At 36.1% G+C, this 17,084-nt stretch overlaps 2 protein-coding genes across 4 annotated transcripts in view; one reads left to right on the top strand and one right to left on the bottom strand.

Annotated features, from left to right (window-relative positions):
• Nucleotides 1-8,012, top strand: part of LOC128988661 (tudor domain-containing protein 7-like) — a 166,482-nt gene extending 158,470 nt beyond the window's left edge. For all 3 annotated transcript variants that reach the window (XM_054410163.1, XM_054410162.1, XM_054410161.1), the window contains 2 exons: nucleotides 6,498-6,652; nucleotides 7,364-8,012. In XM_054410163.1, the coding sequence (XP_054266138.1) occupies nucleotides 6,498-6,652; nucleotides 7,364-7,584 (376 nt within the window). In that variant the 3' untranslated portion in view covers nucleotides 7,585-8,012. The remainder of the gene's footprint in view (nucleotides 1-6,497; nucleotides 6,653-7,363) is intronic.
• Nucleotides 8,013-14,266: 6,254 nt separating this feature from the next.
• Nucleotides 14,267-17,084, bottom strand: part of LOC128988664 (carboxylesterase 4A) — a 59,965-nt gene continuing 57,147 nt past the window's right edge. The window contains exon 12 of the mRNA XM_054410167.1: nucleotides 14,267-14,631. Within this exon, the coding sequence (XP_054266142.1) occupies nucleotides 14,507-14,631 (125 nt within the window). The 3' untranslated portion in view covers nucleotides 14,267-14,506. The remainder of the gene's footprint in view (nucleotides 14,632-17,084) is intronic.

The following is a 17,084-nucleotide window of genomic DNA, read 5'->3' as shown; positions in this document are numbered from 1 at the left end:
TTACATCGGCCAGACAAAACTCCTTTACAAAACGATTAAAGGAACATCTCCCAAAAGCGCCAACAGTACACCAGACATCATCTTTTGCAGAACATTTAATTTCTCAAGGCCACAATTATACCAGCATTAGTAACAACATGAATATTTTACATTTCTCTAGAGACAGATTTAAATTAAACACCTTAGAAGAGTTTGAGATTTATAAGGCAGTAACATCCGACCACGAAAATGTGTTAAATGATCAACTAACGTTTTCGTCCAATTTTATATATGACACTGCCATAAGGATACTGGGGAGTGGAAGTGTGTTAGACAGGACTAGGACGTAACCTGAGGTGATAAAATAACGGACGTACACCACTGCAATGACCACCCGCAGTCTGGACTTAAACTCCGTCGGGTTAGCGTCGTCTGTTGTCGTAACTGATCAGTAAATGTTTCGTATCCGTAACGTGTTTTGTGTCGTGTGTAAATGTTTATTTATTTTTACGTGTTAAATATGACGCTCTTCATATGAAGAAAGAAGAAGTCCTTGTACCGCCTGATTATGATTCCACATAGGATAAAATGGTTTATATTACCTGTCCGTCAGTGATCCTATTGTTGTCGTCTTATGCGGCCGGTTTCAGGATTAAAATCCCATCATCAGGCTGATAAAAATGTCATGTCACTCAAGTTGAGGTCGTCGGTAAATACAAAAACACACACATACAACACGAAACACGAAAATATGGAATAACATTGCTACTGGCCAGTATAGGACACTACGACGCGGCACGGGTAGTTGCGTGGTCATGACTCTGTGTTCCACATAGGAGTCGAAACTAGTTGCAACTGGGATTGTTTGTCACATTACTTCAGGTCAGGTCAACGTGTGACCTAAGCCCTCAGGGCTCGCGCCATTTCTGGCATTCAATTTCTTTATGACCTAGACTGCATCTCAGTCAAGCTCTAGCTTCTTTGTACGGAGAGTATCCTGGACGAAATGTGACATACAGGTCCAATTGTCCTCACCCACCGTCATCATCGGAATGACCGTGTCTACCGACAACTGCCCTACATGTTGTTCAGTCTCCAGGCGGGAACCTTCCCAACGCTGGCAGCGGAAGAAGGTGTGCTCCGCGTCGTCGGGAGTGCCTGGGCAGTAGATGCAATTGGGTGACACGGCTTTGCCCATCCTGAGCAGGTACGACCGAAAAAAACCGTGACCTGTCAGAAACTGGGTAAGGTAATAGTCCACCTCACCATACCGTCGGTCAACCCATGGTTGGACTTGCTGAATCAGTCTCCTGGTCCAGCGCCAGAGCTGGTAGGTGCGGTTGCGCTCCTCCGTTTTTGCATGGTCCTCTCCGTGCCGCTGATAAATCGCTTTCCTCTCCACCGCCAAAAGTTTGACGGAGATTACTCCAGCAACCACCAAGATGGCAGGTTCAGACACTGTTCGGTAGGCGGATGCTACCCTGAGTGCTGCCTGACGCTGCACTCTGGCAAGCCGCATCCTATACACCTCCTTATTGAGCCCGTCTGCCCACATTTCCGCACCATACAGGAGCACAGACTGAACTGTAGACTTCAACAGCCTTCTGCAACTGGAACGAGGACCTCCGACATTGGCCATTAACCGGCTAAGAGAAGAGATCACCTTAGCGGCCTTGTCCGCCGTTCGGAATATCTGGTCCCGCCAGCTAAGCTTAGAGTCCACCATGACACCAAGATACTTGGCGGCGCGAACGGATTGGACTTCGACGTCCCCCACACTCAACGGCACAATGGTGTCAAACCGCTTTTTGGTCAGAATCACGATCTCAGTTTTGTTCAGCGCGAGAGAGAGACCGTGATCTACCATCCATGCGTTTATAGCTCGCATGACTCGGTTTAATTTTAGCTGGGCCAGCTCAACACTACGAGCAGCTATTAAGGCTGCAATGTCATCTGCGTACCCAACTGAAACGGTTTCTTCAGGCATTTCAGACCTAAGGAGGCTGCCGTAGGCAACGTTCCAGAGGTCCGAGCCGAGTATAGAACCTTGGGCAGCACCAGAAGTGACGCTCATTGTCCGCGGGCCTTCTGTAGTACAGAAGGTTGCCAGATGGTACAAGCATTGAATGTATAAATAATACACATAAGGTGTATATAGTCAATGGCACTAGTATAACTCGCTTTTTCTAACTCGTAACAGGGTTTATGTACATTTCATTAGCAGGCTAAGAGTAGTGTATAATTTGTTTTTATATATGTGTGATCAATGCCCCAGCTTACTTGCACTAACTGTTCAGCTAATTCAGGGCTTCATGGTGACTATTGGAGATAACCGTTTGGCGATGTAATTTTATCGTTATATGTTGTTTCTCTCTGGCTGAACAGCTGTCTTGCGCGAGTTTGCAAATGGAAAATTAATCGTTTAACCTGAGTTTTGGTTTTGTTCTTAGTTTGCGTAGTGAATTGTTCAAAATGGATTATGATCTCCGTTCTAGTGATGTGACAGACTCCCATGACCTTTTTATGATTCTTTAAGTAATTTAAGTGATATTGATGATGACAATAGTGATGTGTCAAAACCAAATCTCAAATCTAAAAACCATTAAAACTTTGGAAAAGTTTCGGTTTTGAGATTTGATGGGTGAGTTTCAAGATTTAAAAGTTTAGAAATTGAAAATTTTGGCAATTTCATTTTTGAAACTGCTCTCATTTTGTGTATCTTATAAAGCTGGTAGCAATGGAGCAAACACATCTCCATTAACACTAATGAAACAAGTAAATTGTATTCTGAACTGCAAAAACATTTTAAATACTGGAACAACTTACAACTCAGTTTCATATTGATATTTATTAAATAACTTCTGGATCAGCATTGTACGTGTTATTAAATTTACAGAAAGTAAATAAAAGAAATGTCTTATAACACTTAAAACATATATTTACGCTTATACTGTTACTCACAAGACGGTAAATATATAAAAAAGATGGTAAGTGGTGATCGATTTTGATTGGACTCCAATCGAAATCGATCACCACTCACCATCTTTTTTGTATATTTACCGTCTTGTGAGTAACAGTATAAGCGTAAATATATGCTTTAAGTGTTATAAGACGTTTCTTTTATTTACTTTCCGTGATATTTATTAAACACAAAGAAATATTGACCACAAAATGTTCTAATTAGAATGTAATACTCATTCATGTTAATGTCATGAGTTTCATTTATTTGAATGTTTGTTGTTTGGGGAGCGAGCTGGCGTAGTGGTTAGAGCGCGGGACTTCAGGCCCTGAGGTCCCGGGTTCGATCCCCGCCAAGTCACCAATGGATTTTATCTAAGTGATAATGCTGCAACACCTAGGTCTAGCCTGAAGTAATGTGAAAAACAATTCCAGGCTCGTGCCTAGCGTCCTAGGACAAAAAAAAATGTTCATAAAAATATGTTATTTTGGGTTTTAAGTTTATCCGCCACATTTATGATTTTATGTCTGGATCAGGAGTCAATCTCTTTAAGTTTTCATCACATAATCATAATTAAAATGTTATCTGTTATCAATACCTGTATTTTTAGCAACCTTGATCAGGTAGGTAACTAAAAAGTTTCGCGTTTAGGTTTTGAGATTCGGGATTCAATGTTTTAAGTTTTGGTTTTGAGATTCAAAATTTTTGGTTTTGACTGTTATGGATGACAATACTGAAGGTGACTTTGATATTGACTTTGAGTATAAACTCAAGCAATATGGAACATTCATTGTAGGCCTAGGTGCCCTAATTATTATGCAAACAAAAAACTCAGTGAATATTTTAGGCCTACCGAAACCGGTGATTGTTGTCTTAAAATGTAATAAAATATGTTAAAATTCATATCTTCTTGAAATAGACTAACTAATCTTATTTTTCTTATAGGCTAAACTAATCTATGTAACCTTAATCAATAGCAATGCAGTTATCTTGTTGTATAAATATTAAATAAAAATAACATGCTCCTTTATTTATAGGGATAGGGAGAAGCACACATAGATGTATTATTAAATGAATTTTTAACAGGTATCAGTATCGAGTGCGGAATCGAGAATCGAAACCAAAGTTGTAGAATCAGAATCGGTATCAGAATCGACCAATTCAGGAATCAGCTATTTATCAAAAATCTATCTAGATGGGTAGAACGATTGTTAAACTTGCCATTTACTGTAGAGCACAGGAAAGGTGTTTCCTGTGCTACTATATATACTAGTAGAGCACTGGCAGCTATTTATCACTATTTATCAATTTGATATACTCATAAAATTAGGTCTAGGCTATATTTAACAATATTCAGGCTAGCAATATAGAGCTGTACGTGACAGATGCTAAAATAAATTCTGCCCCCCCCCCCTCAGAATCACCCTGTGGTTAAAGCAACCTAAAACTTTTATGGATTATGTTACAAGATGGCGGCTGAAGTAGAAAAATGTCATTGCGGTCTGTGTTCTATATCAGTTCAAGAGCAACGTAACAAAGTGAAGTGTTTCGGGATTTATAACAAATAGTGCCATATTGCCTGTGCTAACATATCTAAATCAAAATACTACCACTTCAAATGTTTTGTCCGTATGTAAGGTATAAAACGCCAAAACGGTACTACGATGTTGTTGTTAGCCAGTGAACGACTCTGGGAACAACTCTACCAACAACTCCAAATCGGGCTCTGGTTTATTTTTATGACCTAGAAAGCTTATTGAAACTCTTTTTAGGGACAGTGAAATAAGGTCAGGCTATATCCGAAACTGTTGCTAGACTTGATAATGAGAATATTAATAAAAAATTATTATTGAACGAATTGCTTTTAAGTAGTGATGTGTCGATACCAACATTAATCTATTCTCAATACTGACACCTGAAAAATCTATTTTCGATACCGATACCATTTTTTAAATGATTTACCATGTTTTGAATAGATTGGTTATACAAAACCAACCCCTGTCTTTATATTATTCCATTGAAACTAAGAAAGATTTGACTTTGAATAAAACTTCTATTTCCATTTCCTTTTCTCTTAAGTCTTGTTTATTCATATAAAAAATACTAGTGTCTGGGCCTACAGGTGGTTTAGTATTATTTACAAAACTTAGCTTATTTAAATCCTCTTGTACTATAAGCGCAGATGTGCACAACACATCGAGGAGATCACGATTATAGTAAACAAAAGAGTCACCGGCATTCTGTTGCGACTGTAACGGAATATTGTACCACGAATATTTTTTTACATTTATTTTTGGTAAGCTACAGGGAGTTTTGCTCCAACATATTCTTTGCTAAAAACTTTCCAGAATATCAGTTTTTTGCAACCCCTAAGGCCTGCGCCTTCTGAAGGCCTGAGCCCAAATGCACTGCATTGGTTTCATTGGCGTTAGTTACGCCACTGGCAGAATCCTATGACTAGCAGTAGTTTTCTGTTATTTACGTGATTCATTGCTGTATTGGCAATTTTTTGTTTGTTTGAGCAAGCGCTGATTTTAAAAGTTACAGCAGCCAAGAATAATGACTTTAATTAATATTATGATTGAGCCATACTAATTGTTTATGTTGATGTAAAATGTTACATATTACCACATCATTAATGTCCTCTTATACAATAGTAAGCGATTTTGAGGGATTTGTAATACATGTTTGTGTCATGTTGGATTAACCGTGTTTTCAGTTATCCGTGGTCTTTCCATCCCCTGGATTAAGACACAACATTATCTAGTTTTTAGCGAATTTCCCATATAGGGAATAAGCTATTACCGTAGTACTCATGGTAAGACCCCGGACCGAATTACTTTTTCATTTTGAGGTCCCTAGAAGCCAAAAACACCATCCGTTCAAATTCCTATGAGTCCGTTAGCACGATAACTCGAGCAAAAATGATCCGATTTTGATGACATGTGGTACAAACGTGTAAACCTACATTTATTCAAACGAGTTTGCTAACCAGCATGATCGGATTATGGGAACGGGGTATTATGGGCTGAATATAGGTTTTTCCCATTTTTGACCCTAAAAACACAAAATTTCACAATTTTTTTCCAAACAATTTTGTAGAGCTTAAAAAAACAAACAATTTAGTATATTGAAGCGTTGTTATGTTCTCCATTTTTTTTATTGGTTACGGAGAAAATTCCAAAAAATTGTAAATTTCAAATTCCCATGTTATTCTTATGGAGAATAAGTCAACTGTTGTAGTTTGCTTGTTTATGAACATATTTTGATCAAACTTGGATAATACATTCATTTCTTACTAAGCTACAGTATTAACATTTTACAACAAAAAACACTCCCTGTTATAGCAAACCTAAGTACAGTACTCGTTAAACTAATTCCATTTAAATAGGGAATAAAAATGTGATATTTTTAAGGAGACATTTTAGTGTAAATCCAATCAGGCAAATGGAAATTCGCTAAGTCTGCAGGTATGCTGCGGCGGGGGTATTTATTTATTTTATTGTTAAAAAGGAAATACATCATTATTTAGTTCTAATTTTAAATACTGCTGTGCCAGGGTGTCAGTGAAATACAACAAGGTGTCAGGGAATCGAGTGGCTGTCCGTCTCATTGACTACGGAGACTGTGTATGTGTCCATACATCTAGTCTGAGACAATTGCCTGCTATTTTCCGAGAACTCCCACTCATGGCAATCAAAGGAGGGATAGCAAGTAAGTTAACCAAAATTTTAAGTTAGGATTAGTTATATCGAGAACTTGTTTATAGGTCGACCACTTAGAAAAGAACCTGCACGCTAATGCTAATAGCTGGTCCAGAGTTCAATGTGTGCGGACCTGTTATCAGTTGGCTCGCCGCATATCTAGTCAAAGTCTATTCCTGTCTGCATAACCTATAAACTGTGCCGGTTTATTCAGTTACTACTATTTTTGTTCATTTAATTGCGTGTGACAGCAACATTTTGTTAAGAGGTCATTTCAAACACTTTTAAGGGAAAGCGGTCCAAACCCATTAAAGTTTTGTGGATGTGCCGGGGATTGAACCCGTCCCTCCCGCACCGAAGTCCGAGATGCTAACCACTAGGCTAGCAACACAACCATGGATCACACTAGCAACACTTTTGATGGATCTGCACCAAACTTCACACATTACCATCCTTGAATAATGCTTAATAATGCCTGAAAGTTTCATTACAATCTGTCCATCGGTTTCGGAGTCCATAGGGTACATACATACATACATTGCATACATACATACATAGGTACATACATACATACTTCCTCTTTTATAGATTAAAGAAAGATTAAATACAGGTACTAAGCTTAGTAATGCTCAGATTTAGTATTATACCTTGTAATAAGAACTATATTGTTTGTGTCATAAACAATTAAGTTTTATTCAATTTAAAATATTTACTGTTTCAGATATAAGGCCTAGCCACAGGGACTGGACTGTAGAAGACTGTATTAGGTTCAAGCAGTTGGTTTCAGACCGGCCTTTGCTGGGAACTGTCATTGAAGTTCAACCAGACCAAGAAAACCCAGCAGAAATCATGGTCACATTGATCTTGATGGACAAAGTATTAGGAATGGAATATAACATTGGAGACATCTTGCTCACCGAGCAACGGGCTGTGAAGGCATAGTGATATTGAGCTTTATTCCTATTTAATATTCGCATATTTTGGTACATAAAATAGTTTGTATATAACTTGTATGAATATTAATACATCTCCAGTACACAGTATCAAATATTATATTTATTAACAATAACAGAACAAATTGTGTTTGTATAGTATAACCAAACAGTGTTGTTAATTTTTCATTACAAATTTCTCAATTAGTTTGGTTTAAGACTGCACTCTTTTGATTGGATTTGTTGTAACTTTTGTTGTAGGTAGATATTTTTTTACCAAACTAGGATGTATATAACTTGTATAGATGTATAATACATCTCTAGTATGCAGTGTAAAATAATGTGCGATATTTATGGACAGTGAAATTAGAATATTTGTTTTATTGTGTAACTAAACAGTGTTATATTGTTAATTTTTTATTACATATTTCTCAACTACTTGTGTTTTAATATTTTACCTTACTTGTAACTTTTGTATTTGGTGGATGTATTTTTTTCTTTGGGAAATTTTAAAGAAATGGTAAAGTATTTGTGTTTTGGTCAGTGCTAACATGTTTCTTGTAAGAAATCTTCCATTTATTTATTTTTCTCGTACCTTCACTTTGGTTAATCATTTTACCATCAATGTTTTGTTCAATCAATGTTTGTTGTTTGACTGATGGTTCGGTAGTTGAGACGGGTTGCGATGGTCTTTGTGGGGTTTGGCGAAGAGGATGACGTGTGCATGCTTCCACGCTTTGGGGGAGTATCCTAAAAGGAGCACTGAAGTGTAGAGGGTGGTGAGCAGGGTAATAATGACTGGAGGAGCTTTCTTGAGAAGGTTAGAAATGACATCTGGGCCTGGAGAGGAGTTTTTGAGGAAGCGCCGTTTCCGGTCAACCTCTTGGTAGGTGATTGGGGCTGTCAGTTTATGGAACGGTATGAGAGCAGGGAAGGTGTCTGGGGGATTAAAAGTGCCAGGCTGTTGGGTGACCAGGGTTTCTACCAGGGTTCGGAGGTGTTCAGGCCATCAACCAACGTCCCCAGACAAATTCATACAGTTATTTTTAGTCTGCCTAAACATTATAGATATTCATCAAGTTATAAGATATTGTGGTCTGTTGCCAATAAGAATAAATACATCAAAACTGTTGTTTGCAGTAGATTTTATAATATTGGCTTCATAACAATCCATTTTACATCATGGACGATTTTATAAAGTAGGCCTACATTAAATATATACATAGACAAAGTCAATGATAACGCTAAGCATGAAGTTCAAACATTTTTATTCTATAAAATCTATAAATTCTATAAAAAGTAGCCTCTTCTTAATATTTACATGAGAAAATGTGTTTTGTGCCTATAGTTTAAAACATCACACTTGACTTGATAATAAGTTAAAGTGTTCAACTGTATATTAATAAATAATTATCTACAATATAATTACAGATGTATTTACATAATAACTTATTAACACAACAATTACTTTCCTTACATTTTTACTTCGTACTGGCAAGCTTTTAAGTTGAATGTTGTGTAAAAATGGCTCATATGAATTTATTTTGGCTCATCTTAGTTTCTAAAAGTAATTTGACTGAAAATAGCTTATTGATTTACAAGATGAGTGTGTTTTTTGATTTGCAAAACTATCTATATTGTACTAACTTAAACCCTTCATGGTGGCATTTTCCTACGCCCTCCTGCCAGACTCTGCTACAATAGTTTTTTTTGTTTATAAATCTTGGTCAAACATCACTTGTTTTTCTGTTGTCTTGTGTGTTGGTGCTATTCATGACTTTATTGAAAAGTATTTAAGTATTAAAGTAATTTCATCATCAAAGTAAAATTTTAAAAACCTCCCGTTTTAAAATTTTAATACAACATGTGAATCAATCAACCAACATTAGCATAAATGTTACACCTTAATTTGTTTTTTTCAAATAAGTCAATCTTTTCTGAACTTTGAAAGTTTATGTAGTGGACATAGACAATTTTAATCTTGCGTATTTTTTTCCATGAGTAATAGAGCCACTATTATGTTCAGACAATGTACCTACCAACAATTATCAATTATCAAATATTTAAGATGGGGACGCCACTATGTGCGTATTTTAACCCAAATATGAGTGTAGGATGAGTGGCGCGATCTTGTAGTCTTGTTAGTGACTAAGGCCGACATGTTCCTTGGACACAGCTGTTAATTAATAGCCCATACAGCTAATGGCAACTAAGGGACCTACAGTTTATAGTGGAATCCGAACCACATTTTTCCTTGTAATTTACGAATTTGTCTAATTATCAGGATAGTACTGCGGATAGTCGTAGTACTCACTAGTGCGGATGTTAATCCACACCAGGGAGCATCGCATCCACAGTGCATCCCTATAAATATCCACAATTCGTGACCTCCTAGTAGCTGGATTACAGGACGACGCCACCCTTTTACTTTTAGGACCACCTAACAATAATTATTAGCATCAAAAGCTTTAATAGACTCTTACTGTAGGCTACTCTAACAACTATAAATATAATAATTTTGATGAGATATTACTTGTTAGCGAATTTCCCTATAGGGAAGTAGCTATTACCGTAGGTCTCATGGTAAGACTTAGGCCCGGGACCGATTTACTTTTTCATTTTGATGTCCCCAGAAGCCAAAAACACCATTCGTTCAAATTTTTATATATGTATATATATATATATATAGATATATATATATATAGATTTATATATATATGTGTCCGTGAACACGATAACTTGAGTAATTTTTATCCGATTTTGATGAAATTTGGTTTGAAGGTGTAAGGCGGGATAAACTTGAATGAGTTCGCGATCCAGCATGATCGGACCATGGGAACAGGATTTTATGGGAGGTTTTATAGGGTAAAAATTGGTTTTTCTCACTTTTGACCCTCAAAACACAAAATTTTCCAATTTTTCTCTACACCTTCTTAAAGAGCTTAAAAAAACAAACAATTCAGTATATCAAAGTGTTTTTTTACGGTTATTGGTTACGGAGAAAACTAAAAAAAATTTAAATTTAAAATTCCCATGTTATTCTTATGGAGAATATTGTAAAATGTTGTAGTTTGCTTGTTTATGGATATCTTTTGATCAAACTTGGCAAATATATTCATTTTATACTAAGCAATAATTATTTTACTTAAAACACACTATTTATTAGTTTCCTTGTAGCAGCAAACCTAGGTACTCGTTAAACCTAATGTTATTTAAATAGATCAATTGAAAATAAATTCAGCCAAATGGAAATTCGCTTAGACGGCAGGTTTGCTGCGGCGGGGGTATTTTAGCTTTGACTATATGGACAGTAGTGGACATCCCATTCCCAAATTTAAGTTGAAGCCAGTTTTAGGATTTAAATAATTTAGGACAGTTGTTTATAACTGTCGGCTCCTCTTTGACCGATTGAAAACGTCAAATATCAACAATCACAGATAGCTCAGAGGTAAGGCAGGGGGTTCAGAAACTGGAGGTCTCAGGTTCAAGACCTGGGAAGATACTTTTTTCCAGTCTTTTATCAAAGTTTGTTTTTATGAACTATTTAATCAAAATACTCAACTGATAATTATTATGCATTTAATATAAAAACTTTATTATTTTGTGTTTTATGTAGGATATCCCCATGGGATGGATGGTTGGTCCTATTTGTAAACAATTTTTTAAATTGTTGTAAAATCAGTTTTTAAATTTTTGTTAAGTAAATTTTTAAATTTTTTCTGAACTATTTTAAAATGTGCCTATTGTGAAATCTACTCATATTAATAACAGTTTAATATATGTTTAAAATTGATATCAAAACAATTTTTTTCTCGTTTTTCTGCTACTTGGGAGTTAACACACTCTATTCACAGCTTTTATACCTGTGTTCTACCATTTAACCATATGGAGTTAAGAAGACACCTCTCTTACATGTTTAAAGTGTAGCCAGTTTCCAGCTTTAGAAGTAAAATGAACAGAGTTTGATTGAGCAACTGAAAAAGAGTGCATCACTGTCAATTATTACTGATTCATATCGAATATGCCAACTTTAAATCCAAACTAAACAAAACACTAAAAATTGTTAGCTAACAAAAATTCTTGACACAACATTGACAAAAAAGTGGAAAAAACACTTTTTTGTAGTTTTTGGCTTATAACTCAAAAATTATCAACTTTTGGTAAATTACCTTTAGTATAAAAACTAAAGTAGGCCTACACATAATTCGCTACAAAATGCAACCCTTAGGCGTTCATCTCGTAAGAACTTTTTAGGTTCCAGGGCTATTTTAAAATTGACGCATTTTGTATTAGTAAGTTTCTCAAATTTTCCTGACATTGTCAAATGTTAATTGTATATGCCAAGGTAAAGGTCTCATAACAAATCCACGTTGTTGAAATTGCTTAATTAAGTGATTCTGTCTAGTCTTTTGAAAGAAACCGTGAAAGACTTGTAGGGAGATTTCAAAGCCAAACTCAACACTTGGAGTGATATGGCAATCAAACATTAATGAACTTTAATGAATGAAGTCAACAAAGACGAGTGGTGGTTTTGGAGTAACTGCAGGCGTGGTAACAAGGTCACATAGGATAACCTTTGCATAGGGTCACAAGATCTACCGAGGCATGGAAAACCCCCCAGGTGGAAAGGGTCCGGGAAATTGTAAGAAACTGGCTTTAAATTTCTTAGTTTTTTTAGCGTTTTAAAAATATTCTTACAACAATTTTATTTTTATTTTTCTGCCTGCGGCCCCTAGGCAGTTTCCTTTGTGCCTAATGGGTAATCCCCCACTGTGTTGAACTCATGACATCAGAAAAACACTGTGACAGTAGACATATGATGCAAAATCGAGACAACAATGATACACTTAAATTTCTGAATTGGTTCCCCGAGCATCCACTTTTCCCAGAGATCACTGATTTAATATCATCAAGCACAGGTCGCTGATCAAAGAATAAACTTCCACTTGTCAAAGAAGATGGACTTGAAAGGTATCCAGCATTATGTTGGTAATGATTTTCAAAACGTTAAATTCAAACGAAGCAAAAGAGTGCAGCCTCTCTTGGAGTTATTTGATAGCTCTATTCTTATACTAGACAGAGATGTAGTCATCAACGCTATCACTTTTTACAACGAATAACAATTGTAAAACACTCAGATGAAGAGCTGCGTAAGTTTTTATGCTATGAAACAACCCACCCACACCCTGCTATGACCACTTTCTCATTTCTATGATGAAGAGAACAAAAGCTTATACAAGACTTTTAAACCAGCTGAACGAATTGACTTAATAATAGGTACAAAATATGTTATAAATGGTAGAACGCTGATGTCCTGATAATTATAACAGCTCTTGAGTTGTCCCCAGCAAATGAAAATGTAGTGGGGCAAGATGGCAATTTTTTGGTGATAACGCTTGGCTTGTGTTGCCCTGAGACGAAGAATGCTTCTTTTTTAAACAAGGAAAGGGAAAGAAATACCATCCTCATCTTGCTATTGGCAAAACTGTATCAAAACATTTTTTTCCTTGAGTGCAATGAGTAGTTTGACATCCTCTGCTGAAAATTTTTTTCACTCAAGGAAAAAATTATAATTTCCCCTGGGAAATTGAAATTTCTTAAAGTTTAATGACTCAAAGAAAATTGTCAGTTCTTTTAAAGGCCCTCATGCACACCAGGGTGAGATTGTTCACTGTTCAGGTAGGAAATAGGGTTGTAATGGCTCTAAACAGCAAACGAACAAAAAACTTGAGACTAGTTTAAATTACTTGCTGATGCTGATACAGTCAATACGTGCTATATTCGGCTTAAAATGAAAAACCAACTTTGCTTCATCCCCCCCCAAGGAAGCAGCTGCAAGACAACGCTCTCAAGAGATTACTTTCAAGTGCAGCAGTGGTTATCAAGTAAAACGACAAACAACAAAAGGGACCCAAATGAGTATAGGTCTCGTACCAGTGCCAACCACTCTGAGCCCTGCCCACCAGACTCGATACTCCAGAACATTTCATGCAAATGTAAAGAGGGGTGCCAACATAATTGTGAATGTTTATATCACATAGTTAAAAGCTAGCCATTATTTTAATTTTCAAGAATTTGATGAATTTACTAATTTATACAAAATTCTACAATTTTCAAATAGCTCTGGAACCTAAACGGTTCATCGGAGATTAACACCTAAGGGGTACAATTTTGTGTTCTTGAACTTTAACTAGCTGTGTGGGCATTCTTCGCATGGGGATGTTAAGTCAGTTGAAACCTTTTTATATAAAGAACTGCAGTTGGTTTGCATATTTTCAGATATGCTGGCCAAACTATTATATATATATATAAACAAATAGGTACAGTATCTGACAGTTTCAAGACAAAAAAATGCTTTATAGATCTATGAGGCATAGCTTGAAGTAGGCCTATAATTGAAAGCTACTTTCCACAATGGTTAAAAGTAGTTCAAATACTGTACCTCAACCATAATCTATACATAATGTAGGTCATTTACGAAAAGTTGATAATTTCCGATTCATAAGCCAAAACCCCCAAAGAATACGATTTGTTTAAGTATTTTTGTCAATGTTGCGTCAAAACTTTCGTTCGAAACCTCAGATTCGGATTCAGCATCCCAAAAAACATAACAAATGGAAAAATCATAACTACCCCACAAATTTCCTGGTAACACTAATTAACTGATGTTAATTAATAAATGTGTCTACTTGGAGTCCAAAAGTCAACTTTACTATATGAACGAAAATGAACTATAACTGATTATTACCGATAGAATACCAACTGTACTCTAGTATCCAAAAGTTGGTTTTTCTAAGGTTAGTACTTTATCACAGTTTGTTGGTGGTGAGGTTGTATCGCCAGGAGTGGGGGGGAGGGGGTGGAGGAGTTAGAGATTCTGGTTCGTTCGGTTCGTTATCTCTTCCTACTCCGCTTTGCCTGTCGCTTGACCGTCAGAACAGATCTCGTTCTCGTTCCTTCGCTCTTCGTTTCAGCAAGATGACACATACTATCAGCAGAATGAGAAGCACAATCACGAATCCAATCAATGTGTACATGGCACTTCGGTATGGCTGGTCTGAAAATAAGTGATGCTGTTAATCTCACATTTTAGATCTTACTTATGTCTTAGTATTACTATAAACAGCTACAATTTAGTTTTTTTTTTTTCAGTTTTATCTTAAAACTTTTATTATTGGTTGGGTTTTACTAAATTGACTATTTAGTATTCATCATAGTTGAGAGTTGTGTGATCTACACATTACATGGGTTTAGTTTCTGACAGAGCTTACATGCTAATGTAGAGTCTGGTTGCTTAAGTCCGATCAGAGGTGCAAATCAATGAATTCACCCATCCCGTTAACTTTCACCATTCATGCTAAGTAAGCTTCTACTCAGACTCAGTCGTACAACAGACCTGTCGGATTCAAGATTACAAACCTCAATCTGAGGTAAATTTGTGATTGCAGTAAGTCGCTTTGATACTCCTGGCGAAGACACAATTGTGACTTTATCATCTAGGTTTACAATCTTGATAATAATGGCAATTGCAATACCCCTAAGTATTTAGTAGTTCTAATCTTTTTTATTTTGTAGATTCATCAACAGTTATTGTGATCTGTTACCATCGATGTATAATAACTCTACTGGATGGCGCAGCGCGTTGTGTGGTGGAAAAATGGTCCATGCCCACCATTCGAATTGGCGGGATAACGAGGTGGACGGGCCGAATGAACCTCTCTGTTTTACACAAACATACATTTACTCAACCTGCTCTGCTACACTTATTTGTTAACATAAAAATTTCAAATTTATATTTTATTTTTCTGGGAAAACCAGTGCTTATTACTGTGTAGTTAGTTTTTACCTTAACTTATTTTTTATAATTTATTTAGGTAAATTAAAACTGATTTTTTTAAACACCATTAAAAACATGAAAAATGTAGTAAGCTAGGACCTTTTTTATTTTTTGGTCAGGAAAAAAAATTCCTGCGGCAAAGTTTTGGATCAAAATATGAATTTTATTTTTTATTTGAAGCTATTTTCATATGGAATCTGCTTGTATCATTGTTAAGCGTTAAAAAATAGGCATAAAATCGCTTGGCGCAGCATTGGCGCTAGGAGCTTGGCCGGCTCAGCATTAGTTTACGTGATATAGATGAGTTTCTGGTATTTAATTATCAAATCAAATCAAATAAAAAAATCCTGTATTCAAACAGTACATTTCTAGACATGAATTGTGTCAAGTCAAGAATAAACATAACTATACATTTGGCATATTTACAGCACTAATTAATTAAGAGCTATAATCTATATCTATACACTTTCCCCCCTACAACTACTTACGGTTCAACCATTACAACTAACTATTGATTTGCATACTAATAGCTAATTGAAAAAGTCCCCAATCTTGTAGCAGCATAAAGAACAAACCTGAGATGCTAAAACGTGAAACCCTACTGGACTGAGGCTGTTTTAGGACTTTGTCCTCTTCAGCCAAAGCCCTACTTCAACCTGAGCGCGCAATCCAGGGAGTTATTATACATCGATGTCTGTAACTTATTTTAACACCTTTCAAAAGGTGGTTTTAAGATTCAGGTCCACTTTTTTAGGAATAATAGCTAGCAAAATCCTATTATATTTCAAATCCATCCATATTATAGATTGACTTGATTGATTTAAGTTTCTATGCAACCCTAAGGAGCTAATTACACCAGGTTACCACTAAGGTCAGCACAGCACACATCACTGTATTTCCTTATGTTGTGAGTGAGTTATGTCCACACCAGAAAACCTTCTGATTCAGTCAAAGGGGATACACGAAGAAAGAGTAGTGCCACCCAAAGTAATTTATAAGGACATAAGGAGAAGATATTTACTTCTACTCTCTACTCATGATTAATTCACTAATGGCATTTAAGTTGAACAAGGAAAACATTGTCACACATTCACGTTACTGTAATTTATTGGATTCAGAATTAAAAGGAAGTGTGCAGAAACAAGTAAAGTGAAACCATATTTAGTGAGATATTTAAGTGAGATATTTAGTTTTACTCATGATTAATTCACTAAGCTGATAATTTACAGCTTATAACAACACACTTCATTAGTTTGCAGCAAACGGACCAAAAAAAGGAATCATTCTGGATACTATAGGTTTAGTAGCCAGTGTGTTCCCAGCTACTGTCGCTGGCAATGTCGCCAGGCTACCTTGTGTATAAGGCTCTAATGTGCAAAGCTAACTAATGTATGGCTGAGGCCCTCTTAAATGTGTGTAAATATACAGTGTCTGGCTTGGGTAGTTGACAGTGTTAGTACAAGTTAAACAGGATTGCACAAAACAGCTGTTTTGCTTCTTTTTACCCCAGAAGAGAAGGAGGGCTTTCATATTCCTTTTTTGGATTTATTTTGTGTAAATATATATTTGGACATATTTGGATGAAAGGCACAAGAATCTGATAACCTCAAAAACATAAAATGATTATCAAATCATAAAAGTTCCCAGGTCAAAGGGTTAGTATTTTAACAGCC

This window comes from Macrosteles quadrilineatus, unplaced genomic scaffold (genome assembly GCF_028750875.1).
Source record: "Macrosteles quadrilineatus isolate MER2022 unplaced genomic scaffold, UCM_ALF_1.0 Scaffold_3__2_contigs__length_128488019, whole genome shotgun sequence".
In the NCBI taxonomy this organism is placed as follows: Eukaryota; Metazoa; Arthropoda; class Insecta; order Hemiptera; family Cicadellidae; genus Macrosteles; species Macrosteles quadrilineatus.
Note: the sequence above shows the minus strand (reverse complement) of the source record. Positions and strands in the feature narration are given on the sequence as shown.